The 18,839-nt window shown below is 43.8% G+C and overlaps 1 protein-coding gene across 2 annotated transcripts in view; it reads right to left on the reverse strand.

Annotated features, from left to right (window-relative positions):
- INPP5F (inositol polyphosphate-5-phosphatase F) overlaps positions 1-18,839 on the reverse strand; it is a 943,021-nt gene that overhangs the window by 413,304 nt on the left and 510,878 nt on the right. For both annotated transcript variants that reach the window (XM_085602832.1, XM_085602840.1), the window contains exon 6: positions 11,364-11,531. In XM_085602832.1, coding sequence (XP_085458958.1) covers positions 11,364-11,531 — 168 coding nt within the window. The remainder of the gene's footprint in view (positions 1-11,363; positions 11,532-18,839) is intronic.

The following is an 18,839-nucleotide window of genomic DNA, read 5'->3' on the forward strand; positions in this document are numbered from 1 at the left end:
AGGACGAGTCCTGAGAACAACCTTGTCCGGATGGACAGAGAGTAAAGGAGGCTTAGAAGAAAGAGCCTGATGCTCACTCACCAGTCTGGCAGAGGTGATGGCAACCAGGAAAGCAGTCTTAAGAGTCAGAAGATGGAGAGGACAATTATGAAGTGGCTCAAAAGGAGCGCACATCAGATAGGTTAACACCAGGTTCAACTCCCACTGAGGCATTACGAAAGGGACAGGAGGAAACATATGAGCAATGCCTTTAACCCCTTCAGCGCTGCGCGGATTCCCGCGCGGTGCTGAAGGTTCTGAGCGCGGGCGGGGCCATGACGGAACGGTTCCGTCATAAGCACAGCCCAACCGACGTGCATGACGGAACCGTTCCGTCATAAGCGTCGAAGGGGTTAAAGAATCGAGCAACAACAGGGGACTTGAAAAGAAAAGGCTGATCGGGAAGCCGTAAGAAAGCAGAAACAGCTGAAAGATATCCCTTGAGGGTGCCCAGAGCAGAGCCCTGCTGGGCCAGGGAAAGAAGAAAGTGGAGAACCACAGAAAGAGGGGCAGAAAGGGGATCCACAGCCTTTGCTGTGCACCATGCCACAAATTTATTCCGCCTACAGGAGTATACCATTTTAGTGGAGGGACGCCTGGCTGCCAGAATGACATCACAGACTTCAGTAGGCAAGTTAAATGGCATCAACTGTCATCGCTCAATCTCCATGCATGGAGGTGGAGGCTGGACAGGTTCGGGTGGAGGACCGTCCCCTGCTGCTGCGACAGAAGGTCCTCCTGAAGAGGCAGTCGAATCGGGGGATCGATTGATAGACTGAGTAGCTTGGGATACCAGTATCTTCGTGCCCAATCCGGAGCCACAAGGTTGACTTGGGCCCGGTCGTGCCTGATCTTCTTCAGCAATCTGGGCAGAAGTGGTATAGGCGGAAAGGCGTACAACAGACAGCAACTCCACTCGCGATGAAAAGCGTCTCCGAGTGAGTGCCGCCTTGGAAATTCCAACGCGCAGAACTGATGACATTGCGCGTTCTCTTCGGTGGCGAATAGATCTAACCAAGGCTCTCCCCCACTGCCGAAAGAGGCCTTGTCCGAGTTCAGACGCCACTCATGATCCATCATGTACCGGCGGCTGAGTTCGTCGCCCTGGCGTTCAGAGAGCCCAATAGGTGTTGCACCACCAGGATGATGCCCTGATGTTCCAGCCATGTCCAGAGTCCTGAAAAAGGGTCCACGACCCCATCCGCCCTGTTTGTTGCAATACCACATGGCGGTGGTGTTGTCCGTGAACACCTGCACTACACTTCCCCGAACAGAGGGAAGGAATGCCTTCAGTGCAAGCCGGATCGCCCGCAGCTCCAATAGGTTGATATGGAGCCAGGACTCTGCCAGAGACCAGAGGCCTCTGATCTCCGCCTCTCCCATGTGGCCCCCCCCATCCCAGGAGGGACGCATCCGTCACCACTACGTGCTCCGGTTGGGGTAGGGAGAGGGATCTGCCACTGACCCAATCGCGGTCCGTGACCCACCACTGCAACTGTCCTGCAGTGCCCTCTGAGATCAGGACATGGTCGGACAGGTTGCCCCGATGCTGAGCCCACTGGAACTTCAGGTCCCACTGCAGAGCCCGCATCCGCCACCTGGCGTGATGTACCAGCAGGATGCAGGAGGCCATCAGACCCAGCAGCCGCAGCACCAACCTGACCGAGACTCAAGATAAAGGCTGAAAGATCGGAATCAGAGCCTGAATATCCCGAACCCACTGTTCCAGAGGATAGACCCGAAACTGTGCCGAGTCCAGAACCGCTCCGATGAAAAGGAGCTTCTGGGAGGGACTCAGATGCGACTTCAGCACGTTGATGGAGAACCCCAGCAAATGCAGGAGGTCGGCCGTAGTCTGAAGGTGGGAGACGACTGCCTGGGGCGAGCCCGCCTTCAACAGCCAGTCGTCGAGATAGGGGAAGACTGGAACCCCTAATCTGCGCAGATAAGCTGCGACCACCGTCATCACTTTCGTGAACACCCGAGGGGCACTGGTGAGCCCGAAGGGGAGCACGGTAAACTGAAAGTGCTCGTGGCCTACCGTGAACCGCAGGCAATGCCGGTGGGCCGGCAGGACGGGGATGTGGAAATATGCGTCCTGCAAGTCCAACGCTACCATCCAGTCTCCATGGTCTAGGGCAGCCAGAACCTGAGCTAAGGTGAGCATCTTGAACTTCTCCTTCCGGAGGAAGGTGTTGACGCTCCTGAGGTCCAATATAGGGCGTAGGCCCCCTTTGCCCTTCTTGGGAACCAGAAAGTAGTGGGAATAACAACCCCGACCTACTTCTGGGCCAGGAACGCGCTTGATGGCCCCTTTGGCCCAGAGGGCCGTAACTTCCTCCTGCAGAAGTTGCAAGTGATCCCCCGACATGTGGTGGTACCGCGGTGGCATGGCTGGAAGGGTGGCCTCGAAGGGGAGGGAGTAGCCCCTTCGGACGATTTGCAGCACCCACCTGTCCGACGTGATGGTACGCCAGTGGAGCAGGTGATGGCAAACCCTGCCTCCCACTGGCGTGAAATGGGCCTGAAAGCTCGGACTAGGAAGGCTTTGAGGCAGATGCTGCTGGGGCAGATGTGGGCTGACCGGCTCTGTTCCCCTGCTCCGCCTCGGCGGAATCCACGTCTGCGACCGTGTTGAGGCTGGTTCTGCGGCCTGTGGCTTGACGGATGTGTGGGGGCACCCCTTCCTTGGCCACGAAAGGGGCAAAAAGCGGAAGTTTGCGGGCGCGGGCTGAGAGGCCCAAGGACTTGGCCGTAGCCCTGGAGTCCTTAAAGAACTCCAGCGCACTATCCTCTTTGTCGCCAAAAAGGCGACGGCCATCGAAGGGCATTTCCATGAGGGTGCTCTGGACATCCCCGGAGAAATTCGTGGATCTCAGCCAGGCGAGGCGACGAATCGTCACCGTTGTCGCAATCGCTCTACCTAGCGAGTCTGTGGTGTCAAGCCCACATCGAATCGAGTACCGTGCTGCATCCCGCCCCTCAGCAAGAGCCTGGTCGAGCCGTGTCCGGGCCTCCTCCGGACACTGGGGCAGCACATCCGCCACCGTATCCCACAAGGAGTGGGTGTAACGGTCCAAAAGGCACGCGATGTTAATAGACCGCAACCCCAAACTAAGGGAGGAAAACAGCTTCTTCCCAAACTGTTCCAACCTTTTGGATTCCCGATCCGGAGGAGCGGACGGGAAGGCGGTCTGGGAGGTAGAGGCCTGGATAACCAGGCTCTCAGGGGTGGGGTGCACCAACAGAAAGCTGGGGTCGCCCAGTGTAGGGCGGTGGCGCCAGGCCACGTTCCGGCCCACAGGAGTGACTGTAGAGGGCTTGGACCAGGTGCCTATCAGAACGTCAGTTAGTGCTTCATTGAACTGCAGTAGAGGCTCCGAAGAGCTTACTGGCGGTTGAAGCACTTCAATGAGGAGGTTAGTCCTCACGGCCACTGCAGGGAGCTCCAGATGAAGGGCTTCGGCAGCCCTGCGCAGCAGCACAGAATAGGTAGCACCCTCCTCCGTAGCCACGGAGGGAGGAGAGATGAAGCCAGTGTCAGGGGAGGTGTCAAGACCACTGGCATCCCCCAGCTCTTCTGTCCAGTCCTGATCAAACTGGCACTGCTGTGCCAGAGGGTCCTCAGACCCCTCCCGGTCGTCCCCGTCATCCGACTCCTGGTAGACAGGCTGAAAGGTCGGAGTCGGGCGGTAGATGACTTGCTCATCCATCTGCGCCGGAGACGTTCCAACGCCGGACCCGGACCGGGGCTTAGCCTGGGGACGACGTCGTCCGAAGATGGCGCCGGGGACGGCACCATAGGAGTCGGCGCCGGCGGAGGGGTCATAAGGTCAACCTGCGTCAACCGGGATCCAGGCCTGGATCCCACAGGGGCCTGCGGTGTCGGGACCGAAGTTGACGACGGCGCCGGGGCCAAAACCGCCGGCTTGCTAGGCCTCCCAGTGAGACCTGCGGGGCCCGAAGGCGCACCGGCAGGCATCGACGGTGGAGCGAGACTCCTCATGGCCACGAATAAGTCCCGGATCTCGCTTGGAGTCGCATTAGGCCCAGGGACCGGAGGGTATGGGGCCGGATGCGACTCCTGCGGCTCCAACGGAGCCGCGCGGGTGGTGCCACCCGAACCCTCAGCCGAGTCGCGGGACCGGCGAGGGGAGTCAGAAGAGCGATGTCGCCTCTTCGACTTCTTCTTACTGTGCCTTGACTTACCTGAATGCGAGGACTTCGAACCCGACGAGCGGTGATGGCTGTCGCTCCGAGACTGGTCCCTTGACCTCCTCCTCGACCGGGACCTTGAACGGCACGGAGCCGACTGCCGGATCTCAAGGAGCTTGCAGGACCGCTCCGGCCTAGCCTTCGCGGTCAAGGCCCGGCAGTCGGGGCACGACTCGCCATCATGGTCGGTCCCAAGGCAGTAGAGACACCGACGGTGCTGATCCATAACCGACATCAGTCGGTGACAGGCGTCGCATGGCTTGAAACCGGGCATCCCTACCGGCACCAAGAGTTAAGGTCGACTCGAAAGAGGAACCAAAAAAGTTCAAAAAGTTTAGTCAAAAAGTGACTAAAGGGTATACTCTTCCCGGCTCTGTGCTTACTGCCGCGGAAAAAAGAAGAACTGACGTCAGCGCGCGAGGGCGGCGTCTAAGTACTCCGACGACATCATCCCGGCGATCACGATGCCGACGACAGACGCGGAGCCGCAGACGACGCCTAGCGATGCGCAAGGGTATTGCTGACGAAAAATCTTTCCGGATCCAGCCTGACGCCTGGGGATATTCTAAGGTAAGGAATCTAACTAACTCGTTTCTTTCAAGTTGCAGCACACACTGTAACAGAACCAAGCAGAAAGAGCTAAAGAGCCTATACATAGGGTCATCAACAGCAGGACTATCAAGTAACAGGGATGATGTAGAATGAACGAGAGGTCTGACCATGTTCCTTGGTCCCTAAACTCAATCCATATAGATCTATATATATATATATATCATATAAAGGAAGCGAAAGCTTTTGAAGGCTATGTGAGAGTGGAATACACACAACTCCAATACACATTTGACTCAAACTAAATAAAACTATTCCAAGAATATAAAACGCAATTTGGGCTAAACAAGAGAATAAAATACAATACCTAAATCTCTGTCATCAAGAAGTCAGGCAGAACAACCACTCTACTAACTATTGCTGCAAAATTCCTCTAACCGGCCTCTGAACTGAGTGGATTTGTCTGTCAAATACAAACCTCTACCAGGGGGGGGTTGAACAAGGATGCCAATTCTCACTGTTCTTCTATCCATATTGGTATCGTGTATGGGGACGAGCTCCCCGGTGTCCTTATAAATGCCAATAAAGTTTGTTGTCAAAAAAAAAAAAAAATACAAACCTCTACAGACACATTTCGGAATTCTCAAGAAAAACTTCCAAACAGCCTAAGAAAGGACTCGGGCCTTATATTGCAAGCAGATAAATGGAAAAATATTTTATACCACCAAAATATCAACAAATTGCATATAAACCATGGTGGTATTAAGAAAACAATTTTACAAACAATACTATTCTCCTCTTTGTGTTGAAACAGATTACATCAGTTAATTTTTGGTGGGGATGTAAGCAGGTGGGACAGTTATCTGGTCACACTGCACAGGGAGCTTTGCCTGTTGTAAACAATTTAGCATAGTAATAGTGGGAATTATAAAAGGATGACTTTTCTTAAGAAGTCATTATACGAGTTTTGGGGGATCCCTCACTCAACAATTTCCCCAGGGAGAATGGGTACTATCATTCTGTGCACAGAACTGCTAATGTTCCGAAACACGTGTTTACCCAAGTAAGCAATGCGCATTGAGAGACCCTCAAGCAAGTGTGGTATAGTACAATCTCCCCAGTAGTCGCCAGGAGTAAACTGTAGCCACATTGGAAGGAGACGAACGCAGGAGCTCAGCAGAGATGAGGACTGTGGGACAACCACAAGATGCGAGCCTACACAGCACCAAGGTATAGGTCGCGCACAGGGAAAGCACAAGAGACAGACTACAACAGGAGACAACACGTGGCGCATAGTGCTATAGTGCCAGAGGAGCTGCTGGCACAGGCAGTCCAATAACACCCCTGAGAATACATAGGGGAAAGATTATATTGGGGAAAGTTATAAATGGGGACCGGCTGAATGGAACACCAGGGGCAGAATCCCTTGCTTGATCCCAAGATGGCCACCACAGTGGTCCTTTACGACGATGTGCTACTCTTGGACAAAAATTGGACATCGACCAGACCTCTAGCATATCCCCCATCTGACTCACTCATCTGGTCATTGAATCTGTGAACTTGCCACCGACCATTGAGACCTAGCCGTATCTCCCCCCTACTCCTTCACCCTACCCCCCCTTACCCTTCTACGCTCCATTTATCTCGTACTCTATGCTCTTTAAATGTTTCCTTGGAGACCCAGCATTTTGGCCGATGCCCGGAGGAGCTACCTTGTTAGCTATTGAGGAGATGGGCTGTGGACTTCCCCCTCAGCCGTCACCTACCCAGCAGGACTTTGGGCAGACTTTCCTTTGTATCTCTCTCCTACCCTTTTACCTTACCCCACTACCCTTTTCTACCTTCCATCTATCTCGTCCTCTATGCTCTTTAAATGTTTTCTTGCAACAAATGTAACTTGTAACTGATGTAACTTTGTAGCAATGTGGAACCTCATGAAAAGCGCTCTGATACCTAAGGGTCTAGCTAGCGCTATATAAAACTCATCAAGTAAATAAATACTTGATACTGGGGAATCAAAAAAAAGTCTTTCTTTACTAATACATTCAAAACTGTATTAAATGTTTTTTAATGACAGTATTGGATACTCCAACAAGTTTAAAGAAAATATTTGTATGAGGGCAACAGATTATTGAATAGATTAGCAAAATTGCCATGACTGGGAACTGCTGGAAGATGTTTTGAAATTTCCCTTGTATACTCACTTCAATAATGAGTAACTGAGGTCACACTTTTCCAGTATACCTGTATATCTCTACTCTAATCTCAAGTGTCTATGTTTGAATTTTTATAAGAATGGGCAGGTCGGGGAGTCCTTTTGTTTGCTAAAATGCAAGCTGTATTTGTAGGCTAACAGTCTATGAAGGTAACTAAACTTTCTTTAATAAATAAATGAAAAAAGAGGGTGAGAATTAATAGAATACAGAAATTCTAACAATCAAATACACTGACCAAAAGGCAAGTAATACTTCTCACTCATAGTAATGTCTAATTCCATTTTCCTGTGCTTGTAACCAACATTTGTTCCCAAAACTATTAAAATTAGCTTTGTCTTTTCCAGTTAAACCCATTTGTCGAGGAAGGCTCAAACTTCCTTCCAAAATGGTAGGTCCATTCATTGACATATTCTAATCTCAACTTTGTGTGTCAGATATCCAGATGCATATTGCATCTTTTTGTTCATCATACGATAGGGACTTCATTAAATATTATGAAATCTCAATGTTATTCTTATCACCTTTTATGACCGCACACCCATGAAATTATCCCATATTTAGTTCACAGTCTTGTGTACCTCAATTTAATCAATAGTTTCTTTATTCTTCAAATGATACGTTCATATAACGATATCTCCAAAGTCAATCCATATAGCATTATGTATATTGACAATGTTTATATTCTGAATGCCCAATGCATTTCAGTCAGAAAAAACATCTTCAGGGTCAGAGAAGAAGGCCATTGAAAACAAAATGTTAACTTTACTAGCAATGTAGGGAAAATGACGAATATTTAATTTCTCTCCATTCAAAGACTTCCTAATCTGTTCTAGGAGGTACATTCTCATCCTTCCCTCTTCAACAATAACTAAAACAATGAGATTGTAAGGGATATTCTGTGTCTCTTCTAGTACGTTGTTCTAAAAACAGGTATGCAAATGAAGGTAACAGAAAGTGATGCTGATTCAGAGTCATGGCCTAGTATAACTCCCCCAAAACCAGGCTGGCAGGAAGATGCATCAGAGGTAATATACAGCCAACAGTTCTCAATTATTTCTACATGCCCAACCTCTCCTATGTACGAAAACAATATATTTATTGAATTAATTCAAATAAACATCTTAAAAGTAAAATCAATCTAGAAAAAACAAAATTTCCCTTTTATTTAATTTTGCGCACAATAATCAATTATCTATCATTATAGCACTCTTAAATGTGATAATCTTCAATAAGTCTTGATCAGTTGTCCTTGTAGTCCAAAGAAGTCACTTGTTTTTATGTTCTGAACTTAGGTATTAAAAAAATCAAAGCTAGAACATTTTAAATATTTTGACAGTAATAATATGTATTGATAAACAGGTGTAGGCCCTAATTCGCCTGTAAATCACTGCAAAGTCTGTTTTGTATTCTATTTCTTATTTTATTTCCAAAATCCCCTATTGTTTGATAACATGGAATATGTAGGTGTCTCAAATCTTATAGACAGTTCAAAGCCAACTCATGTAAAATATTTTAATTATTCTTACTCAAATGGACATATTAAATTAAGTTTCACACTAAAGCCCCATGAGTACATAGAATCCAAATTTTCTGTTCATCGACATTCTTGTGGTAATATAATTTCTTTAGATTAGAGCTCTCTGTGATGTTTGTATATTAAATGTACATTATGCCGTCCTCCAAAAAAGTCTTGCCATTGGTGTTCTAATTCTCTTTTAAAACATATTTTCAGTTGACCTAATGTAATCAAAGAGATAATATCCTCTTGACAGTTTGTACTAATCGTTGTTGTGTATTTTGTTCCCTAGAAGATCGAATATTTCATAAAGTGTGTCACTCTGATTATATTTGGATTGGTAACATATTAAATCAGATCTTTTCAAAATATCAACCTTTACTCCGTTTGCCTTTAAAGTCTCTAACGTGTAACCCAACATAATATAGTTTCATTCTGTTATTCCCACTTATTTTTCGAAATTATGTTTTGCAGGTATAACCCGCTTTAAATGAATCATCTGGCATATAAGATTTCTTTTAAATAATGCGGCTGAAAACTGGAAGACTGTAAATAAGCACTGTGATCAGGTGGCTCCCTTTAACATTTGCCTGCCCTCTATCTGTTCTGTGCACAATTTTCACATCCACGAAATGCTTCTTTATATCACTTACTTCTGTTGTAAATTCTTTTCAGCCTGGACTTTCATTTAGTTGCTTTCTACAATTTTCCAATTACATTTGAGTACCTGATCATAGTTAAAAAAAATATGTATATCACTAATGTCCTGTACATAAAATTGTGTTTGTTTTCACCAATTAACCTGTTGTAGAATATGTGTATCCTCATATGCACATATAAAGACCACAAAAAGATTAATCAACATCAGAGCCCTTTATACATTTGAAATAAAATTGTTGTTGCATTGAAAAAAAAAACCATATATGTTAATGTTACATGCAGTCCTTGCAAACTAAAAGCCTTTTCCACACCAAATGTATCAGTGATGAATAGTACTGGTACAGTACACGTCAAACCTTGTAGCTGTGGGTTTTTCCTTGTGGATTCACATCCTTGGTAGCTATGTTTTCTACCAGTCATCGTGAGCTGCAGCCTGATTCTTTTCCTTTCAGTGATTTACCCGGTAGGACCAGTGTTTTTTTTTTAGGTCGAGCCTAGCCTTGCTCACTGTGCCACTGGTTTCAAGCTAGCCTGGCTGATGAAGGGTAATACCCAGAAACCGGTCCCAGGATGCTTGTTTCCAGTCCAGGGAGGACCAGTCTTGGCAGTTCGGTCTGGACTGTTCGATGAGGTACAGGGTCAAGACTGATTTGCATATCGCTGGGTCTAAACTGGGGTGGCATGGTGAGAAAAAGAATGATGGATTTAACCCAGATCTCTTGACTGGGGGTGAATGAATGATTTATTCAGCATTCCGTCCATAATTTGTTTGCGGAGCCTAGCGTGGCAGCGCATGCGCTGCCCGCTCTGCGGGGCATGCTGTAATAGGGTTAGATGTGGAAGTGGTGTGGAAGCCTTGCCCACTCTCCGCCCATATTTTTCATTGGCTGGTGGCATTGTCTTTGGTAAACGCTGGCTTCCGATTCAATATGAGGCTTCTTAGCCCCTCCTTGTTATCGCCCTGTCTCCTTTTGTGACCGCCCATCAGGACTGGATTGTTTACTTGGGGTGTTACACGATCGGCGTTATTGTAGTCGCTGAGCACTATTTTCTTTCATGATTAATGTATGTACGTGCTTACCGAGGTTTGACACGTTTAAATGTATACTGGTGTTTCAAATCGGAACGGGTCAGCTAATATAACAAAGCAACAAGCATTTGCAATGCAATAGGTCTCGCATTTACACAAGTTTAAGCTAGTGGCATTGTAAATGACAATGCCTTTTATTTATAATTTAAAAACAAAAATAAAAGGCATTGTCATTTATAATGTCAATAGCTCAAACTCGCGTAAATGCGAGACCTATTGCATTGCAAATGCTTGTCTTGGGAATTGTAGTACAACCTGCTCTTTTTGAAGGAGAGAGTTCCACAGAAAATAATTTTTGCTGATGAATTTTGACACATCCAGAACTGCTACATCGGATAATCTTAGTTGCCTTTCGGGAAGGGGGGGTGGGGTGGGGGGGTTTAGTATCCAGAGATTCTAGTCTGGGTGCAGATTGGTCCATTAGTGGAGTACTCTGTGTGTAATGCTGTGTTTTAAATTTAATGCAAGCAGCCAGTGGAGGCCTTTTAATGTCAGATTGGAGTGTTCCAGTGGTTTGATATTTTACGCTATCTTTGATTTTTTTTATATGCTGCACTAGTTAGTTTACAGGTTAAGGAAACTGATGTCAAATGGATGTGATATGTACACTTCAGACAGTAAAACAGTATGGATGATGATAGCATGGAAACAAATTGGAAAGAGTGAGGTTCTACTTTTAGCTGTACTGATTGTGTTTGATGTAATTATGTGTCTATTTTTTTTAGAACGGCTTTTCAATTGAATACAACATCTAGTTTATAGGTGGACTTTGTTGATAAAGGAGAGAGGCAAGTCCCAGCTTATCTAACAAATGAAAACCACAGGCGCTAGATGGGGTGTACCAGGAAAAAGAGTTTAATATTTTTCACCGTTCAGGACCACTACGCAAAGGATCATTCAGTACTGGTTCCCCTTGCACAAAATGAGATAGTGTTTGATGGCCATGCAGCAATGCTGTCAGTCTTTGATACTTGACTGCTGACTTAACTAGTTGCAAGTCATTCATGGAGATTTAGGAATTGAAGCTAAACTGCCAATTAACACTGGCCAAATGGAACGATTAGATAATAGTACTTACGACTTTCCATAATGGTATGCTCTTGCAGTCACCAGTGCTTTGCCTCTGTACAGAGTTAGTTAAATCATAGGTCAAACTGTAGTAGAAGGATTCTGAGTCCATGAACATCTTAAACAGTTCCTCCAGCAACCTCCGTTCTAGCTTTTCCTTCTCTTTGCTTTCTTTGACCTGCAAAAAACAAGACAAAGATGTATTAATGACAAAAGCACTCTAACCAGTTAATTACTTTTTGGCTGCACATAAACATAGTAAATGACAGTAGAAAGATGCTGCCTGGCAATTATCTCAGTTTCCTGTAATGAAGAAATGGTCGTGACTCGTGACACAAAATACTTCTTGGCAGACACTTAAGGGGCATATGCCACATCAGCTCCAATGTGTGTGAAATGTACATTCACTAAGACGATTACTGCTTTATTAGCGCTAACTGATCAACTTAAAAATAGCAGTGAGAAGAAGGGGATCTTACTTGTAACTGTATATGCAAGACTTCTATAGGGCTATCATGTTATGAATGTCTAGTGTGGTGAAGGATGTGGGGCTGGTCCACAAAGAAAATCTAGGAAAATGCTGGAAGCACAGCATGTCACTCATTGACTTCTTTCTTATTAAAACTAATATAAATTACCACACACTATTACATCACAAAATTGCAATTAATAACACAGACCTATCATTTAAATAGATGGTGGAAGTAATAGAGTAGTACAAACTAGCATGAAACAGTCTGCAGATCTGGCACCAAACTGAATGATAAATACACAGAGGTTAAAATGGCAAATCAGCCAAGAAGTTCCGGACGGTTTGGTGGCCATGGATGAGTTATTACGGCCTAGAAATGATGGAGGATGGGACACACATGACAACACACCACGCTAGACCCACAATAGCTAGGCAATATAACACAGGCCTTAAGAATGTATAAAGTGCCTGGACCATTCCCGATGCGAGATGGGAGCGAGAAGGAGAGATGTGGGAGGAGCTACCACGTGAATGTACCTTCCGTTGTATTGGTGGTGGCAATACTTAATGTGCATGATGTCGAACTTGTCCTGTACCAAATGTACCTGCTGATGTTTCGGTTGTTTGTTAAATACCAAAAATTTTAATAAGAACAGTTTAAAAAAAAATAGGCAAATCAGAAGATTTCCAGCAGCTTAACATAGGAAAAACACGGATGATGCTCCGATTCCGGTGAAGTGAGCAGTAGAGTATAATAAAATTATGCACACCATCATCCAAGCAGACTCCAGAGACACAGTTGGAGCCTCAAAAAACAAGGAAGGAAAGATACAACTGGGCGCTGTATGAAGGAAATACTGAACCGGACAGAACAAGGTGCATGGAACAACAGTGAAGAAAGCTTTGTTCACGAAGCCTAAACATGGGCAGTTTTAGAGGGTACAATCCTCAGGGCCAGGTGTAATAACATTAGGAATACCGATTTACTAACTGCGATTCTTTCAGAGGACATCGGTATTCCTAATGTATAAAACTCATGAGTTTCATTAGCAATTCCTAGTGGGTCACAAATAGACCTACCTCATGCATATTAATGACACAGATCGTAATTTGAGACCCATTAGGGATCGCAGCCATCATAGGGATGGTGGTCTGCTGAGTTCAACAGACCACCATGTCTGTGATTGTTTTTCCTTTGCGTATGGGTTATCACCAGTTTTAAATTGGTGGTAAAATAATACTGTGTTGTGACCGTAATTTGGTCACACAACATTAATTCATACCATTCTGATTCGGTATTTGGAAGGGACGTCCCTTCCAAATACCGAATTGGTATTTATTAGCAAACGCAAATTGCGATTTGGTAACAAGTTACCGAATCACAGTTTGCCTTTTGTACTTGTAAAAAGCTTTTTTGAGGTCACAAATGGACCGCAACCATAAAAAAAGCTTTAGACATCTGGCCCTAAGAGTGCATTTAAAGTAGTGCAAGTTGACAGGCAAGCAGGCTTATAGCATAGAGTTCAGTCAGAAGGTAACATCTGCCCGAAGGCTTAAGACTAATTGGGTAATATTAAGACGGTAATGGTGTGGATTTAACCTCAAGTGTTATGATTAAGGGCGAACTAATGGGAATCTGTCAGCACAGGAAATATGGTCAGATATGTTCAAGAAACTACAGGAATAGGCACAATAAAATTGGCTTTCATTCTTCTGAGCAAATTTGACCTTGGAATTAAAGGTAATTCTGAATGCACGTTTAAACCTACTGTTAGAAATTGGGTTTCTGGTTGGCAGAGGTATGCACTCTGTCCAAACAGGAACCGCAATCGTAGTTAGGGTACGTCAGATACACACCATAAATTAACCTGTGCTCACCCTCTGGTAGCTTGGCACAGAGCAGGCAGGCTTAACTTAAGAGGCAATGTGTAAAGTATTGGTGCAGCACTTCAAAAAGTAACAGTGAAAACATCACAAAAAGACTCCACACCAGTTTAAAAAAATAGATTATAATTCTATAAATAAAAAAAGACCAAAACAACAAAGAGTAGAAGCCAAGATATCTTTTTTTTAAAAGAATAAACGTCAAAATTGCGCTTAGAAGCAATAAGGGCCTATGGGGTTATCTGGTCGCACTGGACCGGGGCAAAGTCAAACGTTCAGGCCAACCCTGATGGAGCACAGGCCAGATACAGGAGCCACGCAAGGCCCGCTGAACAAAAGTACTGTGATCCTGGTTGCAACAGCAAGATGCATGGTGCAGCCGAGCGATTAGTCGGTACGATCCCGCAGTCGAGGTAATGTGATGTGCCGGTTCAGAGATGCGCTGGTTCCAAAGCCGATGCGGTAGGTTTCACCAGGCAGTCGAGGGGATGCATCGATTGTCTCTTACTGCAGCGGCAATGAGGTGGTTCCGATGTATGTGAGGACAGGACACTGCCTATTCAGGTGTAAGCGTAATCTCCTCTCTTCCATCCTGCCCAGGATGACCCATCAGGATGTGGATGGCCACTCAGTCACACTTAACCTTCCTTTGTGTGTGGCGGTCTAGACCGAATGCACAACGTTCAGCTTCCACCCACCCCAGACATGTTTTGGAGCAGGCTGCAAGCACACAACTAAGAGTAGAGCAATGCCATGATTTTAAAAGTACAGGACAAGACAGATTACGATATGGAAGCCCTAAGACAACTGAATAATGCACTACATTATGTCCAATTATCAAGAGATCCAACTGACAAAATCAGAACAGAGATTTTTAGTCTTACCAGTTCAGGCAGTGATGGCCTGTAGTTAAGCCAAAAAGAATTTGACTATTTAAATAAAAATGATTTTTCTATACCGGCGTTTTAGACGCTTCCGAAAATTCATAAGGATAATGTTAACCCCCCCGGTAGACCTATTGTGGCGGAATGTCAGTCGATTTAACAACCATTGGCAGAATATGTTGATTTTTTCATAAAACCATATGTGGCTCTTACCAAATCATATACCCGAGACAGTACAAGTGTGATTACACAGTTAGAAGGACAATCATTTGATACACGAGAAAATATTCTTGTGACAATGGATATAGAAAGCTTATATACAAGCATACCTCAAACAGAAGCTCTGAATGTTATCATAGAAATTCTAGATGAAAGACCATGTCCTCATCAGGTTCCAACGGATATTATTGTTAAGTGTGCCAAAATTGCATTGGAGCAAAATTACTTCATTTTCAATGGAAACTTCTATGGCCAAATAAAGGGAGTCGCCATGGGAGCAATTTTTGCTCCAGATATAGCGAATCTCTTTGTAGCCGCTTTTGAAGAAAGAGTGATTTATAACAACAATCCATTTAGTGACCAGATAAAAAAGCACCTGCGATATATGGATGATATATGTCTGATATGGGAAGGGTCTGTCTCAATGTTACAAGAATTTCACATATGGCTAAATGAGCAGGACACTAATCTCCAATTTACAATGGATTGTGATAACCAATCCATACACTTTTTGGATTTACGAATCTGGAATGATGAGGGTAAACTCTCAACAAGTCTTTTTACTAAGCCCACGGCAAGAAATACGCTTTTAAAATACACAAGTCATCATCCGCATAATTTACGTGACAACCTCCCTTTTGGACAGTTTTTACGCATCAAACGAAACTGTACCAAAAGGGAGGAATATTTTAAAGAGGCTAAGGTTCTACAAACAAAACTGGTAATAAGAAGTTACCCTTAAAGATTGGTGAAACGTTCACTGAAAAGGGCCTGGTATTATGATCGAGAGGCTCATCTACGAACAAAAAGCGGCCATGAAAATGAACAGGAATCAATTACATGTGTAACAACGTTTGGAACTGAGTCTAACTCAATAAAAAAGATAGTGACAAAAAATTGGCATCTGATACAGAAAATTGAACCACAGCTGATGTTACCTCGTTTTGCCTTTAAAAGGGCAAGAAATCTGAGGGATCACCTAAAGAACCAATCCCCACTACATTACAAAATATATGGGGGTTGATGCCTATTGTAGGCCACTATCCATGTGGACATTGTGCTGCTTGTCCAACCACATCTACGGTCAAATCATGTATTCTAAATGGAAAGGAATGGATATTGCGACAGCACTCTAACTGTTTAACCAAGAATGTCGTTTACTGTAAACAATGCCCGTGTTTGTTGTATTACATAGGAAAAACAACACAGGAAGTAAAAAAACGAATAATCCAACATCAATCTCGAATTCGTTGTAAAATTGCCACTGCATCATTGGTGGAACATTATCTAGAAAAGCAACATGCCCCTTTAGATATGAAATGGTTTGTTTTGGAGATTGTGAAAAGCACGAGACGGAGGCAGAATGTGGATCGTCTGCTTACATTGAAGGAAAATAGGTAGATTTGGGCAGCTAGAACTGTAGAGAAGGGATTGAACTCCTTTGTAGAGTGGCAAACACTGGCAACCTTGTAAAGTTTATTACCAATGTGCAATACAGTATCAGTTTAATTTCAGCTGGTCGTTTTGTAACGGACTGATTTGTTGACTCTTTTGATTTGAACATGCAGATACAGTTGAATATGAGGCGATAAAATGACTGATATAATTGGTGACAGTGGGGTTTATTAACCTGTTGAATGGTCGTTTTTTGTGTTTTTCCATATAAAAAAAATATTCATTATGCTTAATGCCCAGGATTCATTGGACGCCGTTGACAACGAAGTAGACATTGATTCTACACGAATAGGAAGCGTGAGACATTGAGGCTTTTGCAGTACCAGATGCGTTTATTAATGTACTCCGATATGCTATTTATAATACATAAGCCATCGTTGTCGCTAACATATGAGACTTTAAGTATTGTGGATGGTTTACAATACTAGACGCATTTATTGAGTTGTTTTGATAAGGATCGTTAGGCAAAAACTATAGTTCTAAGATGGCCGACATGTTTTCAGCGTATCAGGACGTAGCGCCAAAAAAAGGTTAAAGGGCGTCTATGAGCGAGCGAGCGAGCGATGGAGCAAACAAGTCTTCTAAGTAAGTTTTGAACTGAAAAACTTCCTAAACCTTGGATATGTGTTTCATGTACAATAGTGAACAGTATTGTAATTACATTTTATTGTGTTCACTTTGCAGATAATTGGTGCAGACTAGTGTGCAGGCTTCGTTGTAAGTACTATGGTATTGTGCTATTGTATCGAATCACTCGAAGGTGATTGGGGTGAGCACTATTTACTTATGCAATGTATGTGCTCTGATTTTAGATTCAGTGTTAAAATGGCAGAAGGTAAGAGTAGGAGTAGAGATTCACTTATGGTGATTTGTGGTGATTTTCGTTTGTAATTCCTTTGGAGTCACTGTTGGATGTGGTTGTCTTTTAGGACACTGCTACTGAGGACAGGTTTTAAATACCGGACGTCTTTATGAGTAAGTTTTTGTATATTTTTGTATATTGTGGTGGTCTTTACTCGCCAGTTATGTGGTGGATTTATTTTCACTTATGGTGTGAAAATCGTCTGTTTCCCCAGTACAGGGGTTTCAGATTAGTTTTACTTCACTTTGATTTTGGTGGAGTTCATTAGTTTTGGCACAGGGTGAATTTTGTATATAAGAGCACCTAGTTTCCTTAGTGAATGTTACGCAGACGATACAGATTCTGAACTCTAAGGTTTTTATAAATTTGCATAAATTTTGCTTACTGAATATGTAAATATTATATGTTTTATGTTAGATTCATGGTGCAACATACGTCCTGAGGATGGTCTTGTGGATTTGATTTTCCTTGTCTGAGACCGAAACGTCGACGTAACGACACTTCTTTTGTGTATACAATTATCAGTGGATGTTTTTTTGAATTACACTTTTATGAACAAATTGATTTCAATGTATGGCTGATTGTTTATACTGTCCATATGTTTGTGCACAAAAGGTGTCATACACTACTGTATATGTTGTGTTTAATGAGACAGTAGTCATCTAGTTGCCATACATGATATGATTTATGGAATAATATTCTATGTTCTATTAATGGAATGTATTGAATATGTCAAGAAATTAATTCTAACATAAAAAATAATTCTTTGTGATAAAAAACCTATTTGAGTTCTGTGGAATTGTGTTCACCTTGGTGACAAATCTAAAATATGAATGAAAGTTGAATGAATCCTCAAGTATTACTTATGCTTTGTTATGTTTTTAAAAGTGGCATTTCTGAAATAGTCATGATAACTTAAACTTTGCCACTTAATTGGATTTATCATTAACATTCCAATGATATGAAACACAACCTATCTACTTCTTCTCAATCAGGAATGACAGCTCATAAGTATAATTAGGAATTCCCAATGCTAACCTATGAGAGGGGTAGGCCTCACAGTAGTGGAAAACGAATTTGGGTCAGTACCAGGACATGCACAATTTGACAGTGAATGTCCTACCTTTTAATTACACAGCAACCTGCCCTATGGGCTACCTAGGGCCTACCTTCGGGGTGACGTATATGTAATGAAAGAGAAGTTTAAGGTTTGGCAAGGGTTTTTAAATGCCAAGTCGACATGGCAGTAAATCTCCAAAACAGTCTCTGCAGTGGAATGCCTAAGACATGTTTAAAGTGCTACTTGTGCGGGTAACTGAACCAGTGCTGCAGGTCCACTAGTATTTAATTAACATTCCCTGGGCACATGTAGTTCACTCTACTAGGGACTTATAGATTAATTAAATATGCCAATTGGAGATAGTCAATCAAACCACTTTTAAGGGGAGAAGCACATGCACTTTAGCACTGGTTGGTAGTGGCAAAGTGCTCAGACCCTAAAGCCAACAAAAAGAAATCAGCAAAAAAGTGAGGCAAACAGGCAACAATGTTTGGGGAAGACCACCTTAAAGTTGTCAGGTCTGACACCTACCAATAAAGGTGGTGGTGTGCAAAGTAGAGAATTCATATTTTAAGATCTGGTAAAGACTGAGGAGGTAACACCACTGCGTAATCAATTGTAAAGCTTCTGGAAACCATTTAGGTTCTATA

Source organism: Triturus cristatus, chromosome 1_2, assembly GCF_964204655.1.
Source record: "Triturus cristatus chromosome 1_2, aTriCri1.1, whole genome shotgun sequence".
Taxonomy (NCBI): Eukaryota; Metazoa; Chordata; class Amphibia; order Caudata; family Salamandridae; genus Triturus; species Triturus cristatus.